General features: G+C 36.9%; 2 protein-coding genes and 2 pseudogenes across 2 annotated transcripts; 2 read left to right on the forward strand and 2 right to left on the reverse strand.

Annotated features, from left to right (window-relative positions):
- The first annotated feature begins 601 nt into the window (after positions 1-601).
- LOC131648093 (coumaroyl-CoA:anthocyanidin 3-O-glucoside-6''-O-coumaroyltransferase 1-like) lies at positions 602-2,752 on the forward strand (annotated as a pseudogene).
- On the reverse strand, positions 2,291-4,269 carry LOC131648092 (coumaroyl-CoA:anthocyanidin 3-O-glucoside-6''-O-coumaroyltransferase 2-like). Its single transcript, XM_058917883.1, has one exon. The coding sequence runs from the start codon at positions 4,251-4,253 to the stop codon at positions 2,832-2,834; it is 1,422 nt and encodes a 473-aa protein (XP_058773866.1). The 5' UTR covers positions 4,254-4,269; the 3' UTR covers positions 2,291-2,831.
- Positions 4,270-13,598: 9,329 nt separating this feature from the next.
- LOC131651193 (phenolic glucoside malonyltransferase 1-like) lies at positions 13,599-15,005 on the forward strand (annotated as a pseudogene).
- A 1,018-nt stretch (positions 15,006-16,023) lies between these two features.
- LOC131651194 (coumaroyl-CoA:anthocyanidin 3-O-glucoside-6''-O-coumaroyltransferase 1-like) lies at positions 16,024-23,533 on the reverse strand. The gene is made up of 2 exons (XM_058920860.1): positions 22,632-23,533; positions 16,024-16,905 (listed from the first exon to the last, which is right to left on the reverse strand). Exons 1-2 carry the CDS (start codon positions 23,388-23,390, stop codon positions 16,063-16,065), a joined length of 1,602 nt encoding a protein of 533 aa, XP_058776843.1. The 5' UTR covers positions 23,391-23,533; the 3' UTR covers positions 16,024-16,062.
- Between the last annotated feature and the right edge of the window lie 4,426 nt (positions 23,534-27,959).

Consider the following 27,959-nt stretch of genomic DNA (forward strand, 5'->3'; position numbering starts at 1 on the left):
GTTAATGTTGCTATTCCCAACCATGAATGACATTTGTACATTGTAATCTCTGGTTCACATGTGCAAACTTTTAAAATTGCAGCAGAGCGGAGCGGGTGGAATTTATTTTTACGGTGTGCTTAATTTTGGAAAATTGCAAAATCAGAAATTAAGAAAAATTGGAGTTGTAATTTCATAATTGAAAAAATTGTAAAATCAAAAAGAAAGAGACTATGAATGCCTCGATCAATACTTTGATCTAGAAAATGAAAGCACCTTTATAGAAGTATTCGTTATAAAACCTTCCACGAGATACACGTGACCATATTTAACATAAAAGTGAATTCTTATCTACCCAATTCAAAAAGTTGAATAAAGTTATCTTCAATGTAAAATTTCTTATAAATAACAAAAAATTATACTATTTTATAATTAATTAAATGTGTTAAAATTAAATAGAAGTTTGTGATTGATTGAAGGTACAATACTTAACTTTTTGTGATGGATAGAGAAATTGCTCCGTTAAAGAAAACAAACAAGCTGGACTAGCTGGCAACAAATTTTCAAATTAAATAGTCTTTCTTCATTTCTCCTTCTCTTTCTCATTCCACAACAACACAAACATATCTCAGCAGATCAAATTCAACCGCAATAATAGCAATGATGAAGATGATTGAACAGTGTCAAGTTTCACCACCACCCAATTCACTTCCATCGCCAACCACTCTCCCCCTCACTCTCTTCGACATTTCATGGTTTTACTGTCACCCAGTTCAACGCATCTTCTTCTACCACTTTCCTCATCCAACTCATCACTTCCTTCAAACAACACTTCCCATTCTCAAACATTCTCTTTCTCTCACTCTCCAACACTTCTTCCCCTTCTCCTCCAACCTCATTATCCCTCCTAATTCCGATAACCCTCCTTACATACGCTACCTCGACGGCAACTCTCTCTCCTTCACCGTCTCAGAATCCTCCGCAAACTTCAACCTCCTCATATCTGATTCACAAGATGCTCAAAACTGGCACCCTCTTGTTCCTAACTTACCTCCCCCTCGTACCGAACCTAACGGTACAACTGTCATCCCTTTAATGGCTATTCAACTCACTGTTCTACCAAGCTCCGGCTTCTCTATCTGCCTCACTTTCAAACACGTCGCTGCAGATGGAAAATCACTTCACCATTTCATGAAATATTGGGCCTCTCTTTCAAAAGCGATAGTGCACAACAGCATCAGTTTATCGCTACCTCTTGATCTTCCTTCCCATGAAAGAGAAAAAATACTTACACACCCAAATGCTCCTAAGCTCACATACTTACATGAAGATGCTTATAGTTATAGTTATGCTGACAAGGTACGAACTAGTTTAGTATTGAGACATGAACAAGTTCAGAAACTGAAGAAATGGGTTGCTGATAAATGTAAAGATACAACACAGCACATGTCAACTTTTGTTGTGACATGTTCCTTGATTTGGTTTTGTATGGTAAAATCAGTGAATATCACATGTGATGGTGATGTTGTTGATGATCTATGCAACTTCTAGTTTTATGCAGATTGTCGTGATCGTCCTGAGTATTCATTACCGAAAACTTATTTTGGAAATTGTCTTGCCTCTTATACCGTGGTTGTAAAGAGGGGTGAGTTGGTTGGAAAAGATGGTATTGTTGTGGCCGCAAATGCTATTGAAAGGAAGATACTAGATTTCAAGAGTGGTGATGTTTTGTTAGGAGCCGAAGAGTTGATGCCTGATTATAGGGAATTATCAAAACCAGGTATGTCTTTGCTAGTGGTTGCAGGGTCACCAAAACTTGCTACTTATGAGACTGATTTTGGGTGGGGGAAGCCTGTGAAATCTGATGCAGTGCATATTGATTTGTTTGATTCGATTTCTCTTTCTGATGGTAGAGATGGGGGAGGTGGAATTGAGGTTGGCTTGGCTCTTAAGAGGTCCCGAATGGCTAATTTCATCAACATTTTTCAACAACAACTTGATAATATTTCTAGCATGTGAGTGAAATAAAATGTATTAATTAGTTTTGGGTTTCAGCGACTTCAAATTGAAGACAAAGTGCAGTTCCTTTAAGTGTGTGTTTGGAATAAAGTCATCCACCACCACCTCAAGTTTAAGAGCTTCTCACCGTGATTTTCTGAAGCTACTATTGGTAGCTTCTCCAAACCGTGCGGTGATGCCGTGGTTTTTAAAGATTTCCAAACATAGACTAAGTATATCATTCTAACTCCGTGCATGATTTATTAATGTTGTAACTATAAAGTTTGTACTTTTTACTGATCCATTTTATCTACTTGAAATCAACGATTTTCTAAGTTATTATTGGAAGGAGCGCCCATCATTTGGTACTCATTTTTTATATCACTCGACCGACCTCTATGAAAACGTGGGGGTGATGTATCCTTATTACTTGCGGTGGGCCTGTTTAAAATTGCAAATCTCTTTATGGATATGACTCAACACAAAAATTGTTTCATCTAGTGGAATTCAAACCCGAAACTTTGAGAGCAATATACTCTCAAATACCTAAACTAAGTGGTTGCTTATGATTAAAATGAATAGTTGATGTTTCTACTTTGATGAGTTTGGTAGATTATTGTGTCTATTACATAGAAACCAATTCATTATCGTCAAACTACACGATAGAACTAAATACAGTTTATGACATGGTTCAAGTAGCACTATGCCTTGGAAATCATTGTGTGTGCACAATTTGATTGTCAATATTTCTATCTAAAGTCTCAACTCTCAACCATTAGATTAATTGAAAGACTATGATTTATACTGTTTGGAAATCTTACACAAAAACCAATTAAATGACAATGACAACATACTTAGAACTTAAAAGTTTCAAGTCCTTGTTCAATGACAGAACAAAAATATTCAAATTCTCCACTTTTAAACACCAATCCAACTTCAAGTCCACCTTCTTTATCTCCACTTTCAGCAATAGACATACATTTAAACGAATGCATCATCTCAACTTTAACAGGTTTTCCAAATCCAAAATCAATCTCATAAACATTAAACTTAGGTGATCCAGTTACCAACAACACACTTCCAAACTCATACATCTTCTTAAATGTCTCCCTCCATTCCGTCGCGTCTTTAAAAGGTTCGTTTTTCATCTCATTTACCGCCCTTTCGATTACCTTAACCGCATTCACAAAACCATCTTCTCCTTTTAGATCCTTTCTCTTCGCCGTTGCGTGACATAGTGTTAAACAATTTCCAAAATATCCTTTTGGTATTGTGTATCCAAGTCTATCTCTACAATCACCTGCAAAACGAAAATACTCTTCCTTTTCATCGTCATCGTTATCGTTTCTATACCTTGTTTTAACCAAACTAGACCATATAAATCCACAAGTGACAACGAATTTAGATAAAAATTGCGGCGGTTTAGTCTCATGATCATTTTCCTTCCATTGATTGAGTGCCCATCTTTTCATTCTTTCAATTTCTTCTTTTCCAAAATCAATAGTTGCTTTAAAATAATCTTGGTGTTTTTCTTCGGTAACTTGAGTTTGAGTTTTACCAATAAGTTTATTCTTCCATGTTTTTCTTTCTTCAAAGTAGTCTCTTAAGAAAACATTCTCAAGCCCTTTTGGATCCTTCAAAATATTTCTATCAAAACAAGGTGAGGACTTCAAGTCAACGACTTCACAATTTCCATGTATAAAAGACCATGTTTTCATGAAATGATTACAACAATTATCATCCATTACATGACAATATGTGATCGCGATGCAAAGACCGTGGTTAGGGAAAATCGAGGCTTGTAAAGTCAACAAAGGAAATATAAAGGTGTTATTTTCGATATCATTATGGTCAAGGGTTGTTTTGTGTGTTAATTTTTGAACAAGGTGATTAAAATCCTTGATATTTTTGGAGTGGTTATTGGCCGAAAGATGGTTGAAATTGCCTAAAGATTCGATGATAGTAAAGACGACAGAGTCCTTTTGCGTGCAAATGATATACGGTTTGTTGGGTGGTGGTGGAGAGATGAGGTTTCCCGCGAGGGGGGAGAAATATTGAAGAGTAAGAGAAAGAGAGTGTTTGAGAGATGGAAGTGTTGTTTTGTAAAAATAATCAGTTGTATGAGGAAAACGATAGAAAAATTGACGTTTAACGTAAATTGGACCTGCTAAAGGTAAATCAAGGAATGTGAGAGGAAGAGAAATTGATGTTGTTGATGATGGAATAATTAGAGTTTGCTCAATAAACTTATGATCAAGTTTTGTAGGATATGCCATTTGTGAAAATTGAATGATGATGATTGGTAAGTTATTGGGGTGAAGCAATGTGAGTATAAATATTGGTTCCAAAATGACCAAGTCAAATTTATCAATTTAATCAAATAAAAAAGTGTATAATTGAAATTTGGAAGTAATATTAAGGAAGTTGCTATAACTTAAAATAGGGTCAAAAGAATCATTGATTTGTAAACTTTATTTGTTAAATATTACATTTCCTTTCTTTTTTGTGGAGTACAAGTTCTTGGCAAGGGGGTGGGACCAAACTTGGAAATTTCGTAAAGATAATTGAATTAGTCAAGTCGTGGGATTACTGTACTCTTTCATTTTTTATTGTTGAAAAAGTCATGGGGTTTGTCTATTAGCTTTGTGATCTGACTGAGTTTGATACATTGGTTAAGACATGCAAGGGACATTATTTATATTTTTATTATTTTAGGCAAGGGTGGCAGTTACATGGAAGGGAATATTGTGATGATACTAACTAATTTAAATGAGTTTTTTATTTTGGGATTTTAAGTTGAGTTGTACTCCTTCATAGTTCTCTTTTGTTTACTTTGCAAGCCTCGGTTTATATCTTAAAGAAATATAGCAATACAATGTAGGAACCGAGGTGCTCACCTCAGCTTAACAAGAACATACAAATTGGTAATTTACTCATTCCTAACAACCAAAGTTCTTACTAATCAATGCATACTTTAGTGGAAATAACATGCATATGGTGTCACCTACTTGGAAATAATATGAATATGTTCTGTAGGACATACTAAAAGACTAACCAAACATTATTTAGTCACCACAGTGGTAAGTCAAGCTTCATGTTGGAGAGTTTGAAGAGCGAAACCTCTGAATTGTCAATGGATTAAATGTTTAGGATCCAAGAGATTTTGACATCACATACATACTCAAAATTTTAAGGCATTAAGAGTATGTCTCACTTCTCTTATAAAATCAACATTTTCTTTATTTCACTTCATTGGACGAATCAAACTATTAAAATCAAAATTACTAGAATTACATATGCATACATCCGAATTGTTGAAAAAGTCATTGTTTTCTTATTATTTGGATAATCATTGTTTTCTTATTATTTAGAAGTAAATGGAAGATGTTCCTACTTTATAGGAACCGTATGGGTTACGGATGATGCATCCAATGCATTGGCTATATAAGATGTCAAAGCCAAAACAACATTTCAATAACTAGAGAAATACACCAGTGAGAAAAACTCTGAGTGAGAGAAATTCCTAAATACAATGTGTATTTTATCTTTCTAGTAAATAAAAAGTCTGCAGCAGCCCGCATCAATTTATGTGTGTTATTATTCCACATTTATATCGCTATTCCACAAATCTGGCTATGAGGAAATGTTATGTAGTTTCCTAACAATTGGCATCAAAGTTGGTTGGTTCTTTCCGTTTCAAAAGCGATCTAGAGGAGTTAGACTCAAGTGGGAGCGACGACAACAGACAAAGAAAAGGTGAAAATTGTGAAGTTCGATGGTGCGGACTTCAGCTTTTGGAAGATGCAGATAGATGATTATTTGTATCAGAAAGGTATGCATGAATCTCTCACAGGCACGAAACCAACAACAATGAGGACAGTGCCTGGACCCTTCTCAATAGAAAAACTCTTAGAGTCATTCGATTGACGTTATCCCGTAATGTTGCTTTCAACACTACAAAAGAAAAGACTACAGTTGGTCTTATGAATGCTCTTTCCAGCATGTACAAAAAGTCGTCGGCCTCAAACAAATTTCATTTGATGAGGCAGTTGTTCAACTTACGGATGACAGAAGGTGTGTCAACGGCGCAACATCTAAACGAACTTAACACTATTACAACCCAATTGAGTTCAGTTGGAATCGACTTTGATGATGAAGTGGGGACTTTGGTACTCTTGTCTTCCATGCCAAAAAGTTGTAATGCTACATTCAGAGCCGTGATTTGATGATGTTCGTGATTTGGTTCTCAATGAAGAGATCTGACGAACAGAGTCAAGTGAATCATCAACCTTTTTTGTATTGCATACAGAGTCAAGAGATAGAAGTTCAACAAGAGGAAGTGAACGCATCAAATCAAAGGTGAGATGATCAAAGTCCAGAAATCATCATAGTTCTAACTACTCAAAGACTATCGAGTTGCGGGATGAATGAACACAATAAAAACCAGTGCAGGAATGAACCGAAGAATCAAGAGGCAGAAGATAAGGTAAACACTGCTTCTACCTCAAGAGGAGGTGATACGTTGATATGTTCTCTAGAGAGCAAGGAAGAGTCTTGGGTGTTAGACTCTGGAGCATCCTTTCACGCAACTTCACATAAACAGTTCTTCAAAAATTATGTCCTCGGGAACCTCGTTAAAGTTTACCTTAGTAATGAACAATCTTGTGAGATTGTGAAAAAAGGTGTAGTGAAGATCAAGTTGAACGGGTCTGTTTGGGAGCTGAAGAATGTCAGACACATTCCTGACCTAACGAAGAACTTAATCTCAGTAGGTCAGTTGGCTAGTGATGGCTAGACAACAATCTTCCATGGAATTCATTGGAAGATTTCAAAATGTGCTATGATAATTGCCCGCGGTAAAAAGAGTGGTACTCTTTTTATAAGACAACTGGAGCATGTCATTTAATTGTAGTTATAGCGAATGAAAGTCCCAATATATGGCACCAAAGACTAGGCCATATGAGTCATAAATGGATGAAGCTCATGCACTTAAAATGAAAACTATCGGGTCTTCAGTCAATAGAAATTAACATGTGGGAAGACTGTATACTTGGAAAGCTGAAGCGAGTTAGCTTTCAAACAAGTGGGAGAACCCCAAAGAAGGAAAGACTCGAGCTTGTCCACTAAGATGTTCAGGGTCCAACTACCGTCTCATCTATTGGTGGAAAGAAACACTTTGTGACTTTTATTAATGATCACTCTAGAAAGGTATGGGTATAATTTCTAAAATGTAAGTCTGAAGTATTTGAGGCTTTCAAAATATGGAAACCCATGGTAGAAAATGAGATAGGATTGAAGATAAAAAAACTCTGAACAGACAATAGTGGTGAATATGAAGACACTAGATTTAAGAAGTTATGCTATGAGCATGAAATCAAAATGGAGAGGACCGTTCCAGGTACGCCTCAACATAATGGTGTAGCTAAGCGTATGAAGCGAATATTGACTAAAAGATCCAGAAGCTTATGTGTGTATTCAGGCTTACCGAAGCAGTTCTGGGCAGAGGCACTTAACACACCAACTTAATCAAATCCATCGGTACCATTGGAGCATAGAATTCTCACATCTTAGAGTTTTTGGATATGTAACATATGTACACATTAATGATCATGGTAGGAATAAGCTTGATTCCAAATCAAAGAAGTGAACTTTCCTCGGTTATGGTGAGGATGAGTTTGGCTCTCGCCTATGGGATGATGAAAACAAAAAGATGATTTACAGTACATATGTGATCTTCAATGAAAGAGTGATGTACAAGGACAAACATAATACATGTTCCAACAACTTAGATTCGAGTGTTCCAGTTTATGAAGAGGTGGACGATGTCCTAGAAAGTCTTATAGTTCATGATCCTCGGCTAGAGGAAACAACTGACCAAGGCAATGAGCAGCAGCCTGACATATTAGAGCCTCCGATTCCAACTCCCGTCTTGGGAAGGTCTTCTAGAACTCGTGTTCCTAACAGGAGATACATGGACTACATGTTATTAACAGATGAAGAGGATCTTGAAGATTATGTAGAAGCATGTCAAATCGCAGATGCTAGCAAGTGAGAGCTTGCTATGAAAGAAGAGATGAAGTCTTTGATCTCCAATCAAGCATGGGATCTTGCTAATTTACCTATGGGACAAAGGGCACTTCACAACAAATGGGTGTATCGGGTGAAGGAGGACCATGATGGCTCCATCCCAGAGATACAAGGCTCGACTAGTTGTGAAAGGATTTCAGCAAAAAGAAAGAGTTGACAACACTAAATTCTTTACTCTGGTTGTGAAGCTCAATACTATCATGATTGTTTTAAGTATCGTTGCTAATGAAAAGCTCTACCTAGAGCAATAGGATGTAAAGACTGTGTTTCTTCAGGGAGACTTAGATTAGGAGATCTACATGCATCGAAATGACCACATCTATGACAATTATAACACTTCGCATTACTCTTGTCGATTCTCTTTGTGTTGTTGCCTTGACCACTACCTTTGGAGCTGCTCTCACCTCTTTCTCCCATCGAAACCTTCGAATTTTGTGAATCTTTTCGACATAAATTTTGGAAATTTGACTTCCCTCTCGAAGCCCATCTTCCTTTCGATCGTTTACTCTTCTCATTGAGTCGTGCTTGCAACGCAATCTCCACTTTAGATTTTTCATTTCCCCTTTCATCCATCCTTTGTTCATGAGCCTCAAGAGAGCTTTGAAACTCCTATTTGCTCAATGTTGAAAGGTCCTTCGATTCTTCGAATTCCACTAGAATGTTGTCTAATTTTGACGTTAAATAACGCAAGATTTTCGACACAACATTCTGCTCCAAAACAGTTTATATGCACGACTTGATTTGATTCACCAAACGCGTAATGTGTGTTACATTTTTGTTGATTGTCTCCTTATCTTCCATTTGAACCAACTAGAACTGTTGATTATGAGTTTGTAACCTCGCCACCTTTGCTTTATCATCCCCTTCATAAGCTTTCTTCAAGATCTCCCAAGCTTGCTCCGCCGAATCGCAATCGCCAACTTTTCAAAGTTGTCACCATCAACACAAGAATAAATCAAGAAAAGTGCCTTGTAACCTTTCTTCTTTTTTCCTTGTGTGTAGCATTATGCTTCTGCCCAAAGTGGAGTAATTTCATTGTTAACCACTTCAAGAACATCTTGATAGCCAAATAATACATTCATTTGTTTGAACCATTTATCATAGTTCTTCGAATCAAGGGTTGGAAGATTAGTGGGAACTCAATCGTTAGATATGGAAATCATCTTTGCAGCGAATTATATATCAGAACCAGGACCTTGATGCCAAATGTTGGAACATACACAAAGTATTTTGGTGAATTAGTGAAGAAAAAATGGTAATTAGAGAAGATGATGTGAGAAAATAATAGAGAGAGTAATAAAGATGAGATGTGAATTAGGTATTAACAACAACTGTTATAATTGAGGGATATTTATACAAGCTATCTAAAACAAGTTGAATACAAAATCACTTAAAAAATAAGCTAAACAGCCCAAACCCGAGCTCGTAAGTGGCTATGCCAAATGATGAAAAAGGTTACGCCTACTAAAACAAAAATCGAGAAATTGAAAACACCTGCTGTAACCGGTTATGTTATTTCCTGTAACTAGTTACGGCCTTGATAAACCGATTTCCAGCTTCCTGAAGTGCTTATTTGATAAGCTGTTCACACCAGTTTTCATCCAGAAGCTTATACAATGCATTTAAATTATTATGCACATCCAATATCGCAAAACCTTTTTTTTTCTTCTTATAGTGTATATCCATCTGAATTGTGAGATCTAAGATATGTGTTCGAAATGCAGTTAAAAGCCTCTTCAATCTCGTGTTGGCTTCACAAAGTGATTCATTCCACTTTTTTGTCTAAAAGTAGCAATGTCATACTACTTCGAAACAAAAATAGAAATGTGGAAAGTATTTCCGAATATATACATTCTCCATTTGAACCCAAGTGGTAATCCTATCTAGCGCCAGTTGACCATACCATTCTTTTGCATCATCTATTAGAGTAAAAAGAAACAATCTTTATCATTTACTATCTTCTTTAGTATATCCTTAAAAAAAATTTACCCAAAATTATTCTTGTCATAAACTCTTACATTCACGCATTCACGCGTAGCTGACAATATCTTAGATCATCTCGTATATCTGTACTTGTGAATGGAAGTCCTACAAAAGACTTTAAGGTGGGAAGGGGTTTACGACAAGGCGACCCTTTATCACCAATTTTGTTTCTATTGGCAGCAGAAGAGTTGATGTTATGATGTCAAAAAAGTAGAATTAAACTTATTTGAGGGATACCAAAAGGGAGAAGGTGGAACAAAGATTTCTCACCTACAATATGCTGACGACACGCTAATTGTAGGAAAGAAATGTTGGAAAAATAATTGGACGATCAAAGCAATTATGCAGTTGTTTGAAACTGTATCCGGGTTGAAGGTGAACTTCCACAAAAGTCTCTTGGTCGTAATCAACATACATAATACTTGGTTGATTGAAGTGGAAGGGGTGTTAAACTGTAAGATTGGAGACGTGCCATTCAAGTACCTAAGATTTCCGATTGGATGGAATCATCATAGAGAGGGGTTATAGAAACCTGTATTGGATGCAGTGCATATTAGATTATCAAAGTGGAACAACAGACATATTTATATTGGTGGTAGAATTGTTCTCCTAAAGTCAGTCTTGTATGTTATACCAGTCTCTTTTCTTTCATTCTTCAAGGCACCGTCAAGTATAATTTCTAAACTCAAATCTTTCTTTAAAAAAAATTGTGGGGGTGTGGAATAGAGAATAGGAAAATTAATTGGGTGAAATATGATAAGATTTGCAAAGAAAGGGAGGATGGGGGTTGGAAATCAAGAACTTAAAGGCTTTTAACTTAGCTCTACTGGAAAAATAGAAATGGAGAATTATGATGGAAAAAATAGCTTGTGGGCAAAGGTGTTGGCTAATAAATGTGGCACATCAGTAGGTAGAATAATAGGGGATAGAAGTCACGAATCTGCTTTGTGGAAAGATATCAACAACATTGAAAGAGGGAATTGGGGATTCAATATTAACTGGTTTTCACAAAAATTAACAAGACATATAAGGAATGTAGGGGACATTATATTATGGATGGATAATTGGGAAATGGGGAGTAATCTGAAAGATAAATATCCAGGTTTGTATGTTTTGGCTGAAGATAAGGAAAGTACGGTAAGACATGTGATTCATGGGGTTGGATAAAAGTCATAAACCAACATCGGAAACTTAAATGGAGGAGAACACTAAATGAGGATGAAAAGAGCTTAGGCCTTAGAGGAGGAAATTTTAAGGAAAACACAAAGAATAGAACTTAAAGAAGAGGAGAGAGATTCTTAGTCATGGTTGAGAAACTTATACTCGCCAAAGAAGCGTACAATTTACTGCTAGACGATCAGAGGAATAAGGGCTCAAGACATCTCAAAATTGCATGGAATGATTTAGTATCGTTAAAGGTGTCGACGTTAGTATGGAGAATGCTACAAAACAAAATCTCAACTTTAGACAACCTAATCAAAAGAAACATTATACTGGAATCACATAATTTATGCGCCTTTGGTTGTGGAAAGTTTCCACAGAAAGTATACAACACATTTTTTTCGATTACAAAATAGCAACTGAAGTTTGGCGACCGGTGTTAAAATAGTTGCATATCAGCTCTGCTCTCCATAATTCAGTACTGGACAACTACTTCCAATTCTTGGAACTCATGGCTAATGGAAGGGTGAGAATTGAGCGTTTTAGGGTAATTTGGTTTGCCGGAATATGGGTACTGTGGAAAGCTAGAAACAAAAAAACATTTCGAGATAAAGTTGGTTCGGTCGAAGCCAAAGTAGAGGAAGTAAAATGGTAGTCGTGGAAATGGCTTAAGACCAAGGTGAAAGGATTTAGTTATGCTTTTAACCAATAGAATCTAAATCCTCTCGACTGTTTGGGTATTATGTTGGAAGATTAAATTGCGGCATAATTGCAGGATACCGCCAATGACTTGCAGTGTCAGGCACAATATCAGAGAATAATTGCTTATAATAGGAGATTCTTTTCCTTCTTGTTTCTTCAGGTCAGGTGTGCTTTGCTTTGAGGTGTCGCGATTTGATGATAGTTAAGGCGCATAATGTTGAGGGAGTTAATCTTGGATGCACCAACGATATATCGTCAAGGCAAGTGGATATGTGATTAAATTTTTCTTTAAACATTTTGTGTAACCGGAGTAGGATTGTGTATACTGTGAATTCCATGACCTGTTTCCACTGAGGTGATGTGTTTTCACTGGATGATCGGGCAAGAACTGATATTAGAGTTGCAACAATTATTTTGAACATGCTGTTGTGAGATATATGCATATCCTGAGCATGGTAGTATTATATCATGTAGAAACTGGTGGTTGACAATTTAGATTTATAGAGGTGATCATTTAATTGTATTGCTTTGGTGGTATGGTTAGGCTGTTAGTGTTAAGTTTTAATTTTTTTTGCCCGTTTTTATGGAGTGGAGTTTGTAACGGACAAGATGTACTTTTCGGTGTTACTTATGTCTTGTTTTAATCTATTAATCTACAGAAAATGCTAACTAGTGCCTTAACAAGACCCTTAATCTTTTGTCACTTTAAAAAAAAAACACAATTGTAATTTAAAATTGGCAATTTTAAGAAAATTAAATGGGACATTCAAGATCAATGCGGGATCCTATGTAGCTGAGCAAATATAGGATAGGATCGAGTTTGTATTTTTTTTTTATTACCCAACTCAAAAAGTTGGGTAAAGTTACATTCAATGTAAAATTTTTTGAAAACAACAAAAAATTATACTATTTTATAATTAATTAAATGTGATAGAATTAGATGAAACTTTGTGATTGGTTGAAGGTACATTATCCAACTTTTTGTGATGGGTAGAGAAGTTGTCTCTTTCCTCTATTTGACACTTTACAGCTAGCACATCGTATTATATTTCATTTAGCATTACTATTTGTACACTCAAAATGATACACCTTATGCCTACACCATGATATTAGAAAAAGTAAAATAATAATTATTATATATTAAGAAAACAAAACCGTATCATATACGGTGTAGTTGTCACATTGAATTGTAGAAATATCATTTCTCTATTTCATTTACTTACTCTTAACAGCTAGCACCACATGAATGCAAATTTTTTATATTCTCTCCACGAATCCAACATGTGAATGAATGCTTACTAAGATCATTGCTTAATATCCGCTAGAACTTATAAGTTTTAGAACTTATATTTTTAATTTGAGCTGATACACGTGACGTTTCCGTTGCTTAAATATTTGTGTAAGTTGCTTCATGAAAAAATTTAAAAAGTGTGTTGCTCATTAACAAATAATATTTTTTTGACAAATCATCAAATAATATTAATCTTGATATTTTGTGGGATCAGATATACATTGATTGGATAACATATAGATTGTTTATTGAAATCACCATTTAAGTAAAATTGGTTTAAATTACTTAGATATTACTTAAATGCAATGTGACAATTTAGTCTCACACAAATAACTCAAGCAATCGAAATAATTTGAAATTATAATTTGAAAGTATATAAACTGCTTCAGCTCATTATCTTTCTTTCAAATTTTACAAATGGAACAACTTATAGAGCAAACACTTGTTTTTCCAGCAAAACCAAGAACAACAACTACTTCTCTTCCTCTCACATTCTTAGACTATCCTTTTGCTAATCCAATCAATATTGAACGCTTATTTTTCTATCAATTTCCTTATTCAACAAAAGAGTTTTGCAAAACAACACTGTTATCTCTCAAACACTCTCTTTCTCTCACTCTTCAACATTTCTTTCCTCTTGCTGGAAACTACCACTCTCCTCCACCACCTCACAAACCCTTCATTCTCTCCACTCAAAATGACTCTGTCAATGTCACCGTCATTGAATCCTCCGCAGACTTCAAACATCTCTCAACCTTTAACCACCCTCAAAACAACAAAGACTTTGATCACCTTTTTCCAAAATTAACATACAAAACAGTTTCCTATGATAATGACAGTGAAGATGACACAATTTTCATCTTTCCATTATTGGCTTTGCAAGTCACGGTTTTCCCCGATCATGGTCTTTGCATTGGCATCACATATTATCACTTGATGGATGGTAATAGTTGCACTCATTTTATGAAGTTTTGGTCGCTTATCCATCGAAGAGGCGATGAAGTCGAACTGAAGCCACTACCTTGTTTCGATAGAGATATTTTGAAGGATCCAAAGAGACTTGAGGATGTTTTCTCGAGCGATTATTTCGAATGTAGGAAAACATGGAAAGATAAATCCATTGTTGGAACTAAAGCTTCAGAAGACTATGTAAAGGCAACTGCTGTTTTCGAAAAAGAATATTATATTGAGAAGATGAAAACATGGATATTAAGTCAGTGGACAAAAGACGATGAAGAAATCACAGCACCGCGATTTCTATCGAAATTTGTTGTGACTTGTGGTTTTGTTTGGGCTGCAATGATCAAAACAATGTATAGAAATGATGATAATGATGATGAAACAATTGAGATTTTTTTTTTCACAGGTGACTGTAGAGAGAAACTTGAGTATAAAATACCAGAAGGGTATTTCGGGAACGCTTCATCATGCATCATTGAAGAGAAGGGAAATGAAGGGAGAAGATGGTTTTTTGAATGCTGTTAAAGTAATAGAGAAGGCAGCAAGTGAGATGAAAAATGAACCTTTTAAAGATGCAGTGGAATGGATGGTTAAGTATAGTAAAATGTTTGAGGTTGGAAATATATTCTCAATAAGAGGGTCTCCAAAATTTAATGTTTATGAGATTGATTTTGGATTTGGAAAAGCTGTTAAAGTTGAGATTATGCATTCGGTTAAATGTATGTCTATTGCTGAAAGTGGAGATAAAGAAGGTGGACTTGAAGTTGGATTGGTGTTTAAAAGTGGAGAATTTGAATATTTTTGTTCGGTCGTTGAACAAGGACTAGCAACTTTTACCATCTAAGAAAGGTGCTACCATTGTTATTGTTTAATAGGTTTTTGAATATTTTTTTCCACCTACTCCCTCCATAGGAATTAAGTTGATGTTTTTTTCTTTGTGTTTTATATCTGCCTTTTATCTGTTTATTTTAAAAGCATATAAATATTAAATACATCATAATTTGTGGGAAACTAATTTGCCTATATGATTTCTCAATTCTCATATTTTGAAAATATTTAATAATTTTTTCACATTTTAATTTGTGGGAAACTAACTTCTCTTGATTGAGAAAGACTATTTTATAAATAATATCTCATATCTTTATTATGTATATTACATGGATGATGATATCAAAGTTTGATACTAAACAATGATTCTATGAAGTTTTTCTAATTTTTTTCATGAGTGGAACCAATTTTAAGCTTCTTAGAATCAATGATTTCTTTTGTAATTTTATTTTTAATTTTTTCTCCATAGTTAAGTGTTAAAAATTAAAATAATAAAAAAAATACAATTATAAAAAAGCTCATATTATAAAAATTATATACAAATACAATAATTTCAAACAAATATGGTTTAAAAAAACTACATATTTTAATGATGAAATATTTTTTAACTCAATTAACTAACAAAGTAATAATATAAGACCACAAATTCTAATAAAACTTTTGACTTATAGGGCTTACACTAACATGAAGTTTGTTCAAGTTTTGAAATTCAGATTTTAATAAGATATATCTGAAGATTGAAATCCTGACTAATTTTTTACAAAATAAAAATGTCTCTGATGAAGTGATTTTATTGTATAATACATGCGTATGGATTCCAATTTTCAAATGCTACGAAAGGTATTTTTGGGATTTCAATTCAACCTGCACATGATTCATATGTTCCTAGAGACATCATATTGTATAACCTTTTTACATCATATGATATTATATACCCGTTAAGTAAACAACTTTAATTACTTGAATGATATAATAAACTTAGAAAATTGTTGATTTCAAGTAGACAAACTTTATCAGTAAAAAAAGTACAATAATAATAATAATAAAGCATGCACTAAAGTACATTCATATACTTAAAGGAATTGGATGCTACAAATACTATCAAGTTGTTCTTGGAAGATGCTGACGAAATTAGCCATTCGATTCCTCTCAAGAGCCAAACCAACCTCAATTCCACCTCCACCATCTCTACAATCCGAAAGAGAAATCGAACCAAACAAATCAATATGCACTGCATCAGATTTCACAGGCTTCCCCCACCCAAAATCAGTCTCATAAACACCAAGTTTTGGTGACCCTGCAACCACCACAAAAGACATACCTTGTTTCCATAATTGCCTATAATCAGGCATCAACACTTCAGCTCCCAACAAAGCATCACTCTTGAAATCTCTTATCTTCCTTTCAATACCATTTGCTGCCACAACAATACCATCTTTTCCAACCAACTCTCCTCTCTTCACAACCACACTATAAGAGGCAAGACAGTTTCCAAAATAGGTTTTCGGTAATGAATATTCGGGACGATCGCGACAATCTGCAAGAAACAAGAAGTTGCATAGATCATCAACCACAAAATCATCCCCACCTGTGTTTTTCTCTGATTTCACCATGCAAAACCAAACCAAGGAACATGTTACAACAAAAGTTGATATATGTTTTGTTGTGTCTTTACAATTATCAACAAACCATTTTCTTCCAAGAAACAAGATTCTCAATCTCCATGAGAGAGAAACAGGAGAGAGAAGGTATGAGAGAAGTGGTGAGAGAAAATGAGCCTTGGAAGGTTGTGTCAAACAGAAAAAGGAATATCGGAGGACATCAAGGAGCGGCAAACAATAGCCGCTGGGATCTTCAAAGGGGGAAGGGCAATATGGAAGGGGAGGAGATAACCAGTTTTTTCTTCTCGGAATTCCCTGAGGAGTTTGGAGCAAAAGAAATGTTCAATATCTTTATTGATTTTGGCCTGGTGGCGGAAGTCGTAATACCTCCTAAAAGGGACGTTAGGGGAAGACGCTATGGTTTTGTCAGGTTCAGAAAGGTGAAGGATGTGAGAATGCTGGAGTTGGAACTGGACAACATCTTCATAAGGGGGAGGAAAATCCATGCTAATGTACCGAAATTTCAGAAAACTGTTAGAATGGAAAAACAGACTGTGAGGATGTTTGGTAGGGGCAAGGAGGACGCTGAGGGTGGTAGAAGAAAAGGGATTGAACAGAAATACCAGAATATCACAAAGGGAGACGTTTCTTATGCTCAAGTGGTGAAACATGGGGTGGCAAGCGTGGGACTTCAGGATAGGAGACCTACTGACAGGGAATGGAACAGTCGAAAACCAAAGTTTGCACATTTGCAATTTGATGTGGGAAAAGAAGAGGTTAAAAGATTCGAAGAAGCATATGTTGGTGTTATGGAGGAACCGGGTATGACTTATAATGTGCAGAAGGCCCTGCATGCCGAAGGATTCTTCAGGATAAAAGCAACTCCTATGGGGGCCAACTTATGTCTGCTCGAGGAACTGGAGAAAGGGGAGATCAAGTCGTTGGTGAAAGAGGAAGCAAGGTGGGTGGAAAAGTGGTTTTCAGATATACACCCATGGTCTCCGGCGGATGTGGACAACGAAAGACTTACGTGGATGCGTTGTTTTGGTTTACCATGCCATGTTTGGAAGAAACAGTTCTTTGAGTTTATTTCCAAAACTGTGGGAGAGTTTGTCTGCATGGATAAGGAAACAAGCGAACTTGCTAAGTTGGATGTTGCAAGGTTTTTGATAAGAACCAAGTACTCCATGACCTTAAATGAAAGCATTAATATTGAAGTTAATGAGAACATTTATAGCATCAAGCTGGTAGAGGAGATGCATGGCCCAAAGAGATTGGTGGTCCCTAAAGAAATGAAATCTGATCAAGAAGGAAACTCATCGGAACTTGGTGAAAGGGAATCGGAGGCAAGCGGCGACGAAGTTGGGGAAGAAAGCGGTGATGAGGGTACAGGGAGCAGTTCGGAAAGTGTGTCAGAAGAAGACGTTACTTCAAATCATAGGTTGGCGGCGGAAGAGGTGCAGAGATCCTGTGAAGAGAAAGTGGGGATTCTGGAGAATTTACTGTGTTATTCAGAGGATACATCTGAAAAGGCTTTGGAGGACATTCAGGTGGTAAGGTCAACATTTAATGCTGATGTGGACGTTGCAGTGCACGAGGGTCAAAAGGAAAGGCGTTGGGGGGTTGATGGTAAGAGAGCATTAAATGCTCAACAAGGTGGGGCCTTAGGGAAGTCAAAGGAAAATAATAATCAGTATAGGGATTACGACGCTGTGGGCCAGGGTGTGTGTGGTAATGTGGCGACGTGTTTGGCCCAACAAGAATCTGATCCAATTTCTTCTCAGTCGGGTGGGCCGAAGGAAATTGTCAAGCCCAAAAAGAGGAAACCAATTGTTGAAGTTTATGAGAATACTAAAATACCGTTCGAACCTTCGTATTTTTCAGCTCTCTTGCAATCTCAAGGGAACCCTAATCTACATCTTATACAAAATTCAACAGAAATTCTGAAAGGGGATAATTCTAGGTGCTCAATTGGAACGGTTCCTGGTGGGGATTCTGTAGCAGATTCAGGGATCAATCAAGGAAACAATAGAGTGTGGAAGAGCATAGAAAGATTACCGGCCAAAGTGTGGAGATCAATTAAAGCTCTGGGAATTGAAGGCGAAGAAGATGATGAAGTTTTTGAAAGAATAGTCCGAGATATTGAAGATAGGGAACGTGGTTGTTTTGAAGCAGGGAAGGAAACAAAATTTTGTGCACCATGAATCTAGTTTCCTTTAATATAAGAGGGGGTGGAAACTCTTTGAAGAGAAGAAGAGTTTGCCAGGTTATTTCAAGGGAGAAGCCCGATATCTGCTTTATCCAGGAAACAAAATTGAAAGGGATGGAAGATGGGATAGTGCGAAGTCTGTGGGGACCAGATGAATGTGAGTGGTCTGCGGCTAATTCGGAGGGTCAATCGGGAGGTATGGTTACTATTTGGAGAAAGGGGAGTCTTAGTCCTGTGTTCAGTTTCAGTGCCAAAGGGATCTTGGGTGTCAATGCAGAGTGGGCAGGTGTAAATTGCTATTTCATAAACGTGTATTCTCCGTGCAATATTGTGGAGAAGAGAATTCTGTGGAAACAACTTTTAGACTGGAAACACAGTATGCCAGGAGGGGAGTGGGTTATAGGGGGGGACTTTAATGCCATTAAATTAAGGGAGGAACGAAAGGGGAAGTGTCAGGTAAACAGAATTGAATTGGAGGAGTTTTCAAAGTTTATTGAGCTGATGGAGTTAGTGGATCTACCACTATTGGGGAACAAATTCACTTGGATCAACTCTAGTGGCAAAGCAAGAAGCAGAATCGATAGATTTTTATTGTCAGAGGGGATCATTGAATTGTGGAATGCAGTGGCTCAAGTGGCAGGGAACAGAGATATTTCTGACCATAGACCTATCTCGATTAAAACCAGTAAATTAGACTGGGGCCCCAAACCTTTTAAGGTTTTTCGGTGCTGGTTTGATCATGAAGATTTCCTTAGTTTTGTAAAGAGAGAATGGAACTCTATGGAAGTGAAGGGAACTAGTGCTTTTATCCTAAAAGAAAAGTTCAAAAGATTGAGAGATAGATTGAGGTGGTGGAACCATAATGTATTTGGCGTACTGGATTTGAGGTTGGAAGAAGAAGTGGAGGAGCTTAATAGAATAGAAGATGAGGAGGCAGCAGATGTTTCTCTCCATTCTCAACATAGTGAAGACATTGCTGCTAGCAGAAAACAAATACAAGCCAACATATGGAATAAGCTGTATCAGAAAGAAAGTATGTTAAAACAAAAATCTAGAGCAAAATGGATCAAGGAAGGAGATAGTAATTCTAGATATTTCCACTCAATGATGAAAGAAAGAACTAGAAGAAATTCTGTGGTGGGGATCAGAACTGAGCAAGGTTTTCTGGAAGGAGTTGTAGAGGTAAAAGCGAAGGTCAAGGAATTTTTTGAGAAGAGTTTTCAGGCGAATTCAATTCCGAGGCCGACGCTTGGCGGAATAGAATTCAACAATCTGTCCTATGAAGAATGTAGTGACCTTGAGGAAGTATTTACAGTGGAAGAGATAAAAGAGGTGATTTTTAGTTGCGAAGACGATAGAAGCCCAGGGCCGGATGGTTTTAACTTGGAATTCATAAAACGCTGTTGGGATGTGGTTGGGGAAGACATTATCCAGTGCATACAAGACTTTTACCATAAAGGAACCTTACCGAGAGCAATGACGTCGGCATTTATAGCAATTATACCGAAGGTTCAGAACCCTCAATGCCTGGAGGAATACAGACCTATATGCCTAATAGGTTGCATCTACAAAATAATAGCAAAACTGTTAGCAACAAGATTGGGGAGAGTTATTGGAAAGCTGATTTCTAAATCCCAAACAGCTTTTGTACCTGGAAGGCAGATACTGGATGGCGTTCTAGTTACCAACGAACTTCTCGACCTAGCAAAAAGAACGAATAGGAGTTGTTTAATGTTTAAAGTTGATTTTGCCAAAGCATATGACTGTGTGGATTGGGCTTTTTTGAAAGAGATGATGATAAAAATGGGTTTTGGTAGGAGGTGGATGAAGTGGATGGAGGCTGGGGTTTTCAACAGCAACTTGTCTATCTTGGTAAATGGAAGCCCGACCGAAGAATTCAAAGCTTGTAGAGGATTGAGGCAAGGGGACCCCCTATCCCCTTTCCTATTCTCAATTGTGGCTGAAGGTTTTGCTGGGTTGATGCGTCAAGCTACTTCGAGCGGATTATTCAAAGGATTCAACATTAATGAGGAATTGTCTTACGACCTGTTACAATTTGTCGATGATACAATTCTAGTAGGGGAGGGATCATGGAGTAATCTGTGGGCAATCAAAGTAATGCTACGAGGCTTTGAAATGGTGTCGGGCTTGCGGGTCAATATGTGGAAGAGTAAGCTTTACGGTATAGGCATAGAAGACTATTTTCTCCAAGCAGCCTGTCAATTCTTATGTTGCAAACTGGACAAAATCCCTTTTAAGTTCCTAGGCATTACTGTTGGAGGCAATCATAGAAGGGCTGTTTTCTGGAATCCGATCCTCGTCAAAATGAGAGCGAAACTTTCGCCCTGGATAGGTAGATTATTGTCAATTGGAGGGAGGCTCACCCTTTTAAATTCGGTTATTGTCAATCTCCCTGTCTACTTCTTGTCTTTTTTCAAGCTTCCAAGTAAGGTGAAGGCAGAGATGATTAAAATACAGAGGAGATTCCTATGGCATAACGCGGTTGAGAAGAAAGGGATCGATTGGATAGGGTGGAACCAAATCTGTCTACCAAAGAGAGAGGGAGGGTTAGGGGTAAAGGAGATGGGGGTTTTTAACAGGGCCCTTCTCTCTAAATGGCTTTGGCGTTTTTTAACTGATGAGAATGCTATATGGAAAGGAATTATGGAGGAACGTTATGGTAGATTTTCTGACAGGATTCTTTTCAAAAGAAACAAGAGAAGAAAATCATTAGAATCTCTATGGTGGAGAGATATAATGAAGCTTGGTGATGACAATGAAGATGCAGGTTTTTCCCAGACTTTGGCAATTAAACTGGGAGATGGAGCGCGTGTACCTTTTTGGACGAAAAGATGGTTGGGGAGCAGGCCGTTCTGTTTATTATTTCCTTTTCTTTTTCAGGTTATGGAGGGCAACGAAGTCCCTGTGAAATCAATGGGGAGGTGGGACAACAATAGGTGGGTTTGGAACCTTGTAGATATGGAATTAGAGTTAAGCTTGGAGGCAAGTGTGGAACTGGAAGAATTAAAGGATATACTGTTGGGGACTGAGCCAAGGAAAAATGAGCTTGATAGCTTTGCTTGGCCTTTAAATGTAGATGGTGTGTTCAATGTCTCTTCATGCTATAAGAAGTTGATGCAAGGGCGGGCTGATAGATTTGCGGAAACACGGAGGTTGGAAGCTAGAAGCCTAGAAGCGGTGCAAATCCTTTGGGAATTAAGGATGCCATCAAAAGTTAAAATTTTTGGGTGGAGATTAATTCATGACAGACTGGCCACTAAATCTCAACTGATCAAAAGAGGGATTCTAGAACAAAATGATGCAGCCTGCTGTGTTTTTGGTTGTAGTCAAATTGAAGACATCCAACATCTCTTTTCTAATTGTGCTGTTGTAAGGAAACTGTGGGGAAGCATATATGACTGGTTAGGAGTTGCATACCCAGTTGGATCCGACTGCATCTCTAATTTTCTGCACATGCTGAATTCATTGAGGTCCAAGTGTTCTAGGAAAAGAGTGGGATGCATATGGATGGCTACTTGCTGGATAATCTGGAAGCAGCGAAACGACATAATTTTCAACAATGCGGTGGCGGACATGGCGGAAATTCTGCACAGTGTGAAAATGTTATCGTGGTGGTGGCTGGAGATTGGAGATAATCGGAAGGTTTTGTGTAATTTCTATGAATGGTGTCATAATCCTATAGGTTATATGTAATATAAGTATTTTGGGGGTATAGACCTGTGGAATTGGTGGCTGTAACCTGTGACTGAATTGTTTAGGGGCATGTTTTGTGCTCTGTTAATATACTTTCATTGCTTATCAAAAAAAAAACAAACCATTTCTTCAGTTTCTGAACTTGTTCATGACTCAATACTAAACTAGTTCGTACCTTGTCAACATAACTAGAACGATAAGCATCTTTATATAAGTATGTGAGCTTAGGGGCATTTGGGAATGTAAGTATTTTGTCTCTTTCATGGGAAGGAAGATCAAGAGATAAACTATTGTTGTTGTTGTTTGCTATGGCTTTTGAAAGAGAAGCCCAATATTTCATGAAATGGTGAAGTGATTTTCCGTCTGCAGCGACGTGTTTGAAAGTGAGGCAGATTGAGAAGCCGGAGTTTGGTAGAACGGTGACTTGAATAGCCATTAAAGGGACGACAGTTGTACCGTTAGGTTCGGTGCGAGGTGGAGGTAGGTTAGGAACAAGAGGGTGCCAGTTTTGGGCGTCTTGTGAATCAGATATGAGGAGGTTGAAGTCTGCGGAGGATTCAGAGACAGTGAAGGAGAGAGAGTCGCCGTCGAGGTAGCGTATGTAAGGAGGGTTATCAGAATTAGGAAGGATGATGAGGTTGGAGGAGAAGGGGAAGAAGTGTTGGAGAGTGAGAGAAAGAGAGTGTTTGAGAATGGGAAGTGTTGTTTGAAGGAAGTGATGAGTTGGATGAGGAAAGTGGTAGAAGAAGATGCGTTGAACTGGGGGTATGATGAAGAACCATGAGATATCGAACAAGGTTAGGGGGAGAGTGGTTGGTGATGGAAGTGAATTGGGTGGTGGTGAAACTTGACTCTCTTCTATCACCTTCATCATCATTGATCAGTGATCGATGAGTTTGTGTTGTTTAATGGTGTAATATGTTGTTGAATTAGTAGGAGAAGTGGAGAATCACTCATCAAATTGGAATTGGCTTTCTTTTGGTTGGAATGTGATTCGCCAATGGTTCAAATTTTCAATCCGCCATACAAAGTTCTTTGACAGATTCTTAATAGATAGGTAAGTTGTGTCAATCTAACTTCTAGAAGTCTTTTGTTGTTTCTCATTAGTTCTTACTTGTGCTGATTAGATTCGCTGTCCTTGTGTTTCAAATGATTAGATTCGCTGTCCTTGTGTTTGAAAGCATATTTTGTAAAGAGGTGAATTCTTATTTACCCAACTCAAAAAGTTGGGTAAAGTTACCTCCAATGTAAAATGTCTTGGAAACAACAAATAATTGTATTATTTTATAATTAATTAAATGAGTCAATATTAATTGTAACCTTGTCATTGGTTGAAGGTACACTACCCAACTTTTTATGATAGGTATTGTAAAGAATATATTAGATTTTTCTTTCTTTAGATTTTTGAGGGTTTTGTTCTTGTCAACCTTTTTTTTTTATTCTCTCTTTACTTTATATATATATATATATATATATATATATATATATATATATATATATATATATATATATATATATATATATATATATATATATATATATATATATATATATATATATATATATATATATATATATATATATAAGCGATCAAATTACACCCGAAGAGTTACACCACGGGTTACACTCGTTCAATCACTTCATTTCGAATAAATATTTTTAAAATGAACAGTTGAAGATTATATGATATTATAAGAATGAATTTGAACCATTAGATTTTTTATAGCACGGATTTATATAGCATATTTGATTCGATTCTCATAAATAATGTTAGTATTTTCGTTTAATTAAATTACTTTATTTTAGTATTATGATGATATTTCTATTGTTTCAGGTATTTTGTTCATGCAATAATTGATTTAAAAATGAAGAAATAATTGATTTAAAAAGCAAAAGAGTTCAAGGGGGAGGTGAAATAGCAAGTGGAGGTGCAAGAGTGAAAGAGAGAAAATAGAATGATTCGAAGCCCAATTCCCCTCCTTAGGAATGGAGGCGCCCGCCTCCAAATTGGCAAAGGGCTTGCGGCGCCCGCCCCCAGCCAAAGTGGGCCAGCCCACTACCTCTCAAGACGCCCATCTCCAATCAAGACGCCTCCAAGCTTTTTGGCCCAAGACCCACGTCTCCAACTAACATGCCACGTCTTGGGAGAATTGGAAACGTCCGTCTCAAGACTCCCTCAAGCCACGTCCCCTATTTTCTTGCTTCCACCAAGTCAAATAAATGCACTATATTTGAGGAACGGAACAACTGAAGACGTGGGAGAGATTTTTTTTGGGAAAAGAAGTTATCAACCATTCTCACTATATAAAGAACAAAATATTCATCTAAAAAGGGTTGGACCATGCTTTGTCCCAGCCATAGTTTTTAAGCATTATTTTCTTCATTCCAGCATTTAATTTTTAGCACTTGCTTTCTATTTCCGTTCGTCTTTTCTCAAAACAATTTATACACCGGAAATTGTTGTGAACCCTTAACCGGTCTAACCTTACGTTAGATTCAAGTCTTTTATTCCTTGTTTTTATTTTCTGTTGAATAATTAATCAAAGAGCAATCCAACCGACCTGTGGTGGAAAGTTCCTGTACTCGAAGATTCAAGTTTAAATTCAGTATTTCAGGTTTCTTATTTATAGCTTTTAATTTATATTCTGACTATTGCATGATCTTCATCGTATGCCAATGAATATGCCTGAAATTATAAATCTAAATCGTTTATGCATGTTTAATTTAAAAAGTATGTCTGGCTAAATAACCTAGATATAGGTATGTAAATTAATCTAACCAAAGGGATCCGAAATAAATTGGCCTAAATAATATTTAATTAAAAATCACCTTTTTCTGCTTTTAGTGTCTAATGGAATGTATTAAAGTTTATAAAATCAACAGAGCGGAAGTTTGAGATTTTAAAACCGGACTAAGGTTAGAAATCAACAAAGCGAGAGTTTGAGATATTTAACTGGATAGTAGACATTGGACATTAGTTTTAAGGACAGCGAGAGCGTATTTGAACTAATTAGATATTTATTTATTTTCAAAAAGTGTTTTTAAACTCGGCAGGACAGCGAGAGCGTACGTTAGGGAATATTAGCATAATCTAAGTCAATAGAGCGAGAGTTTGAGACAAGGGTTTTTAAGTAAATAACATTTACATGAAAAGGGCATTTTATTAATTCTGTTGTTTTCAAAAAGCGTTTCGAAATCCGATGGGACAGCGAGAGCGTACATTATGAGCTAGGATCGTAGTCTAAATCAAAAGAGCTAGAGTTTGAGAGGAGGGCTTTTAAACTGACATAGTCAATAAAAGATTTTTTATTTGATTAAAAACCTGGCCAGTGGAACTTCGGATTTTCTAAGTTAGACGAATTACATACTGGTATCTGTTTATTAATATTTTATCTAGATTTAGTATTATTTTCCCCCTAAAAAAAAATTAAAATATCGCTAGCCTTAGCTTTCCAAAGCAACGATAAAATACAGTAGGTTGACATTGGTCCCAGTGGATTCAATATCTTTTAAAACTACATGTCACGAATGTGCACTTGCAGTCTCCCGATTAATAGACACGTAAAATCGCGATCAATTTTTTGGCACCGTTGCCGGGGACCAAAAGTCAATATTGTTATTCTGTTGTTGCACCGTATAGACTAGGGCATTCTATTTTCAACTACTATGTATCACCCAAATTTTATCTACAACCCCCACTCCTAGTACTTGGAAGAATCACCTGGATCCTATAAATCCGACCTCGAAATACTATTGGAGAATTTCAATGCTGCGTTACCAATTCATTCTTACCTAAATTACCTCTGCAACTCCCAATCTCAACATTTTGAGGAACCACAAGGATCCTATAATCCCAACCTCGAAACATTAACTAGGGATTACAATTCGACACTAACTTATCCTCAACCGAATTTCCTCTACAATCACCTCGCCCAATATTCTGAGAAGTCGCAAGAACCCCAAAATTCCACTCTCGAAACATTAATGGAGGATATGAATGCGACACTAAATCGCTTTAGGCTAGAAACGATGATGATGGAGCGCTCTGTGGAAACACAAAATGCGACGCTAACATACTTTGAGGAACCACAAGAATCCTATAATTTCAACTTCGAAGCATCAATGGAGGATTTCGACGAAGCGCTAACTCACTCTAGGTTAGAATCTATGATGGAGCACGTTGTAGAGGCACAAACTGTCCTAAATGAAGAGTTCAGCAAACAAAGTATCCATTTTAATGAAACCCTTAGGCAGATGACTACTATGGTCGAGTCTCTAGCGACTCACAACATGGCATTAGAAACCCAAATCTCCTTGCTTGAACAAAAACCTTTAGGACCTTTCCTTGAGGAGCATATGGATGCAACCAGTAGTGAACAACGAAGTGAAAATCCTAAGGAGAGTGATGATGAGTTTGAGGAGAGTGATAATGAGTTCGAGGAGAGTTCCAGTGAGAAAAGAGTAGAGATTCAGGAATATCCACCGACACCACCCAAAAGAGAGATTGTCGAAGAGGTAGAGAATGAAGCACCTATTGTTGTTCCTCCTCCCTATACCCCCACTGATTCCTTTCCCGCATAGGTTTGTGGAAGCCAAGGTAGAATCCCAATCCAAAACATATGTGGAGGTATTGGAAAATATCCACACCAATGACCCCTTGTCTGAAGTCTTGCATAAAAAGAGAAAGTTAGAGGACCATAAAACTAGGGATATCATTACTGTTAAGAGGGTAAGGTTAACCTTTGAGGTGGCGGATGAAATCACTAAGCCCAAATTTGAAAAGTTGATACTTAGGATAGATCTAGAACCACCACCACAAGTTCAAAAGAATGAACCAGCCCACAGAAGAAAGAAAACAAAAGGTGGGGGAAATGTGAGATGGCTCGATAAGTGGCCATGGAAAACGATGATTACTAAAAGTTCAACCGAGGAGTCATTCTGGAGAGAACCACCTTGAGTGCTTGTACTCTTAAGTCGTCGAGCTATCGACGTTAAACAAAGCGCTGCGTGGGAGGCAACCCACGAGTTTTCAGTTTAATGTTTTCCTTTTATTGTTTGAACTTGCAGAAAATAAAGATATGGATCGCTTGTCACGTCTCGACCATATCTAGGTAAAAAAATCTATAGATGATCATCTCAAAAATGAGCACGTGCCCACGCATATTTCTACAAATGTTGCTGGTGGTGGTGACACTGTTGATGAGCATGATAGGAGAAGGTATTTCCTCCAGAAGTGGAGCGGATTTGGTTGTGATATCCCGCCAATAGCATCCATACAGGTTTTGTCTTTCCTTTATCCACCTTATATCAAAACATTGAGGACAATGTTTGATTTAAGTGTGGGGGAGGAAGCTTTACTACTTTCTAAGTAGCTTTATATTACCGTCAATTTCCCTTCAAATAAACATTTATGTAACATTAAGTCTTATATGCAAAAAATTTCGTG

Source organism: Vicia villosa, linkage group LG2, assembly GCF_029867415.1.
Source record: "Vicia villosa cultivar HV-30 ecotype Madison, WI linkage group LG2, Vvil1.0, whole genome shotgun sequence".
NCBI classification, from domain to species: domain Eukaryota; kingdom Viridiplantae; phylum Streptophyta; class Magnoliopsida; order Fabales; family Fabaceae; genus Vicia; species Vicia villosa.

Coding starts and splice junctions, on each gene's coding strand:
- LOC131651194 (XM_058920860.1), bottom strand. CDS start 23,390: ATGATGATGAAGGTGATAGAAGAGAGTCAAGTTTCACCACCACCCAAT. Junction 16,906..22,631: donor AGAAACTGAAGAAATGGTTT/GTTTTTTTTTTG, acceptor CAAACTCCTCAG/GGAATTCCGAGAAGAAAAAA.
- LOC131648092 (XM_058917883.1), bottom strand. CDS start 4,253: ATGGCATATCCTACAAAACTTGATCATAAGTTTATTGAGCAAACTCTA.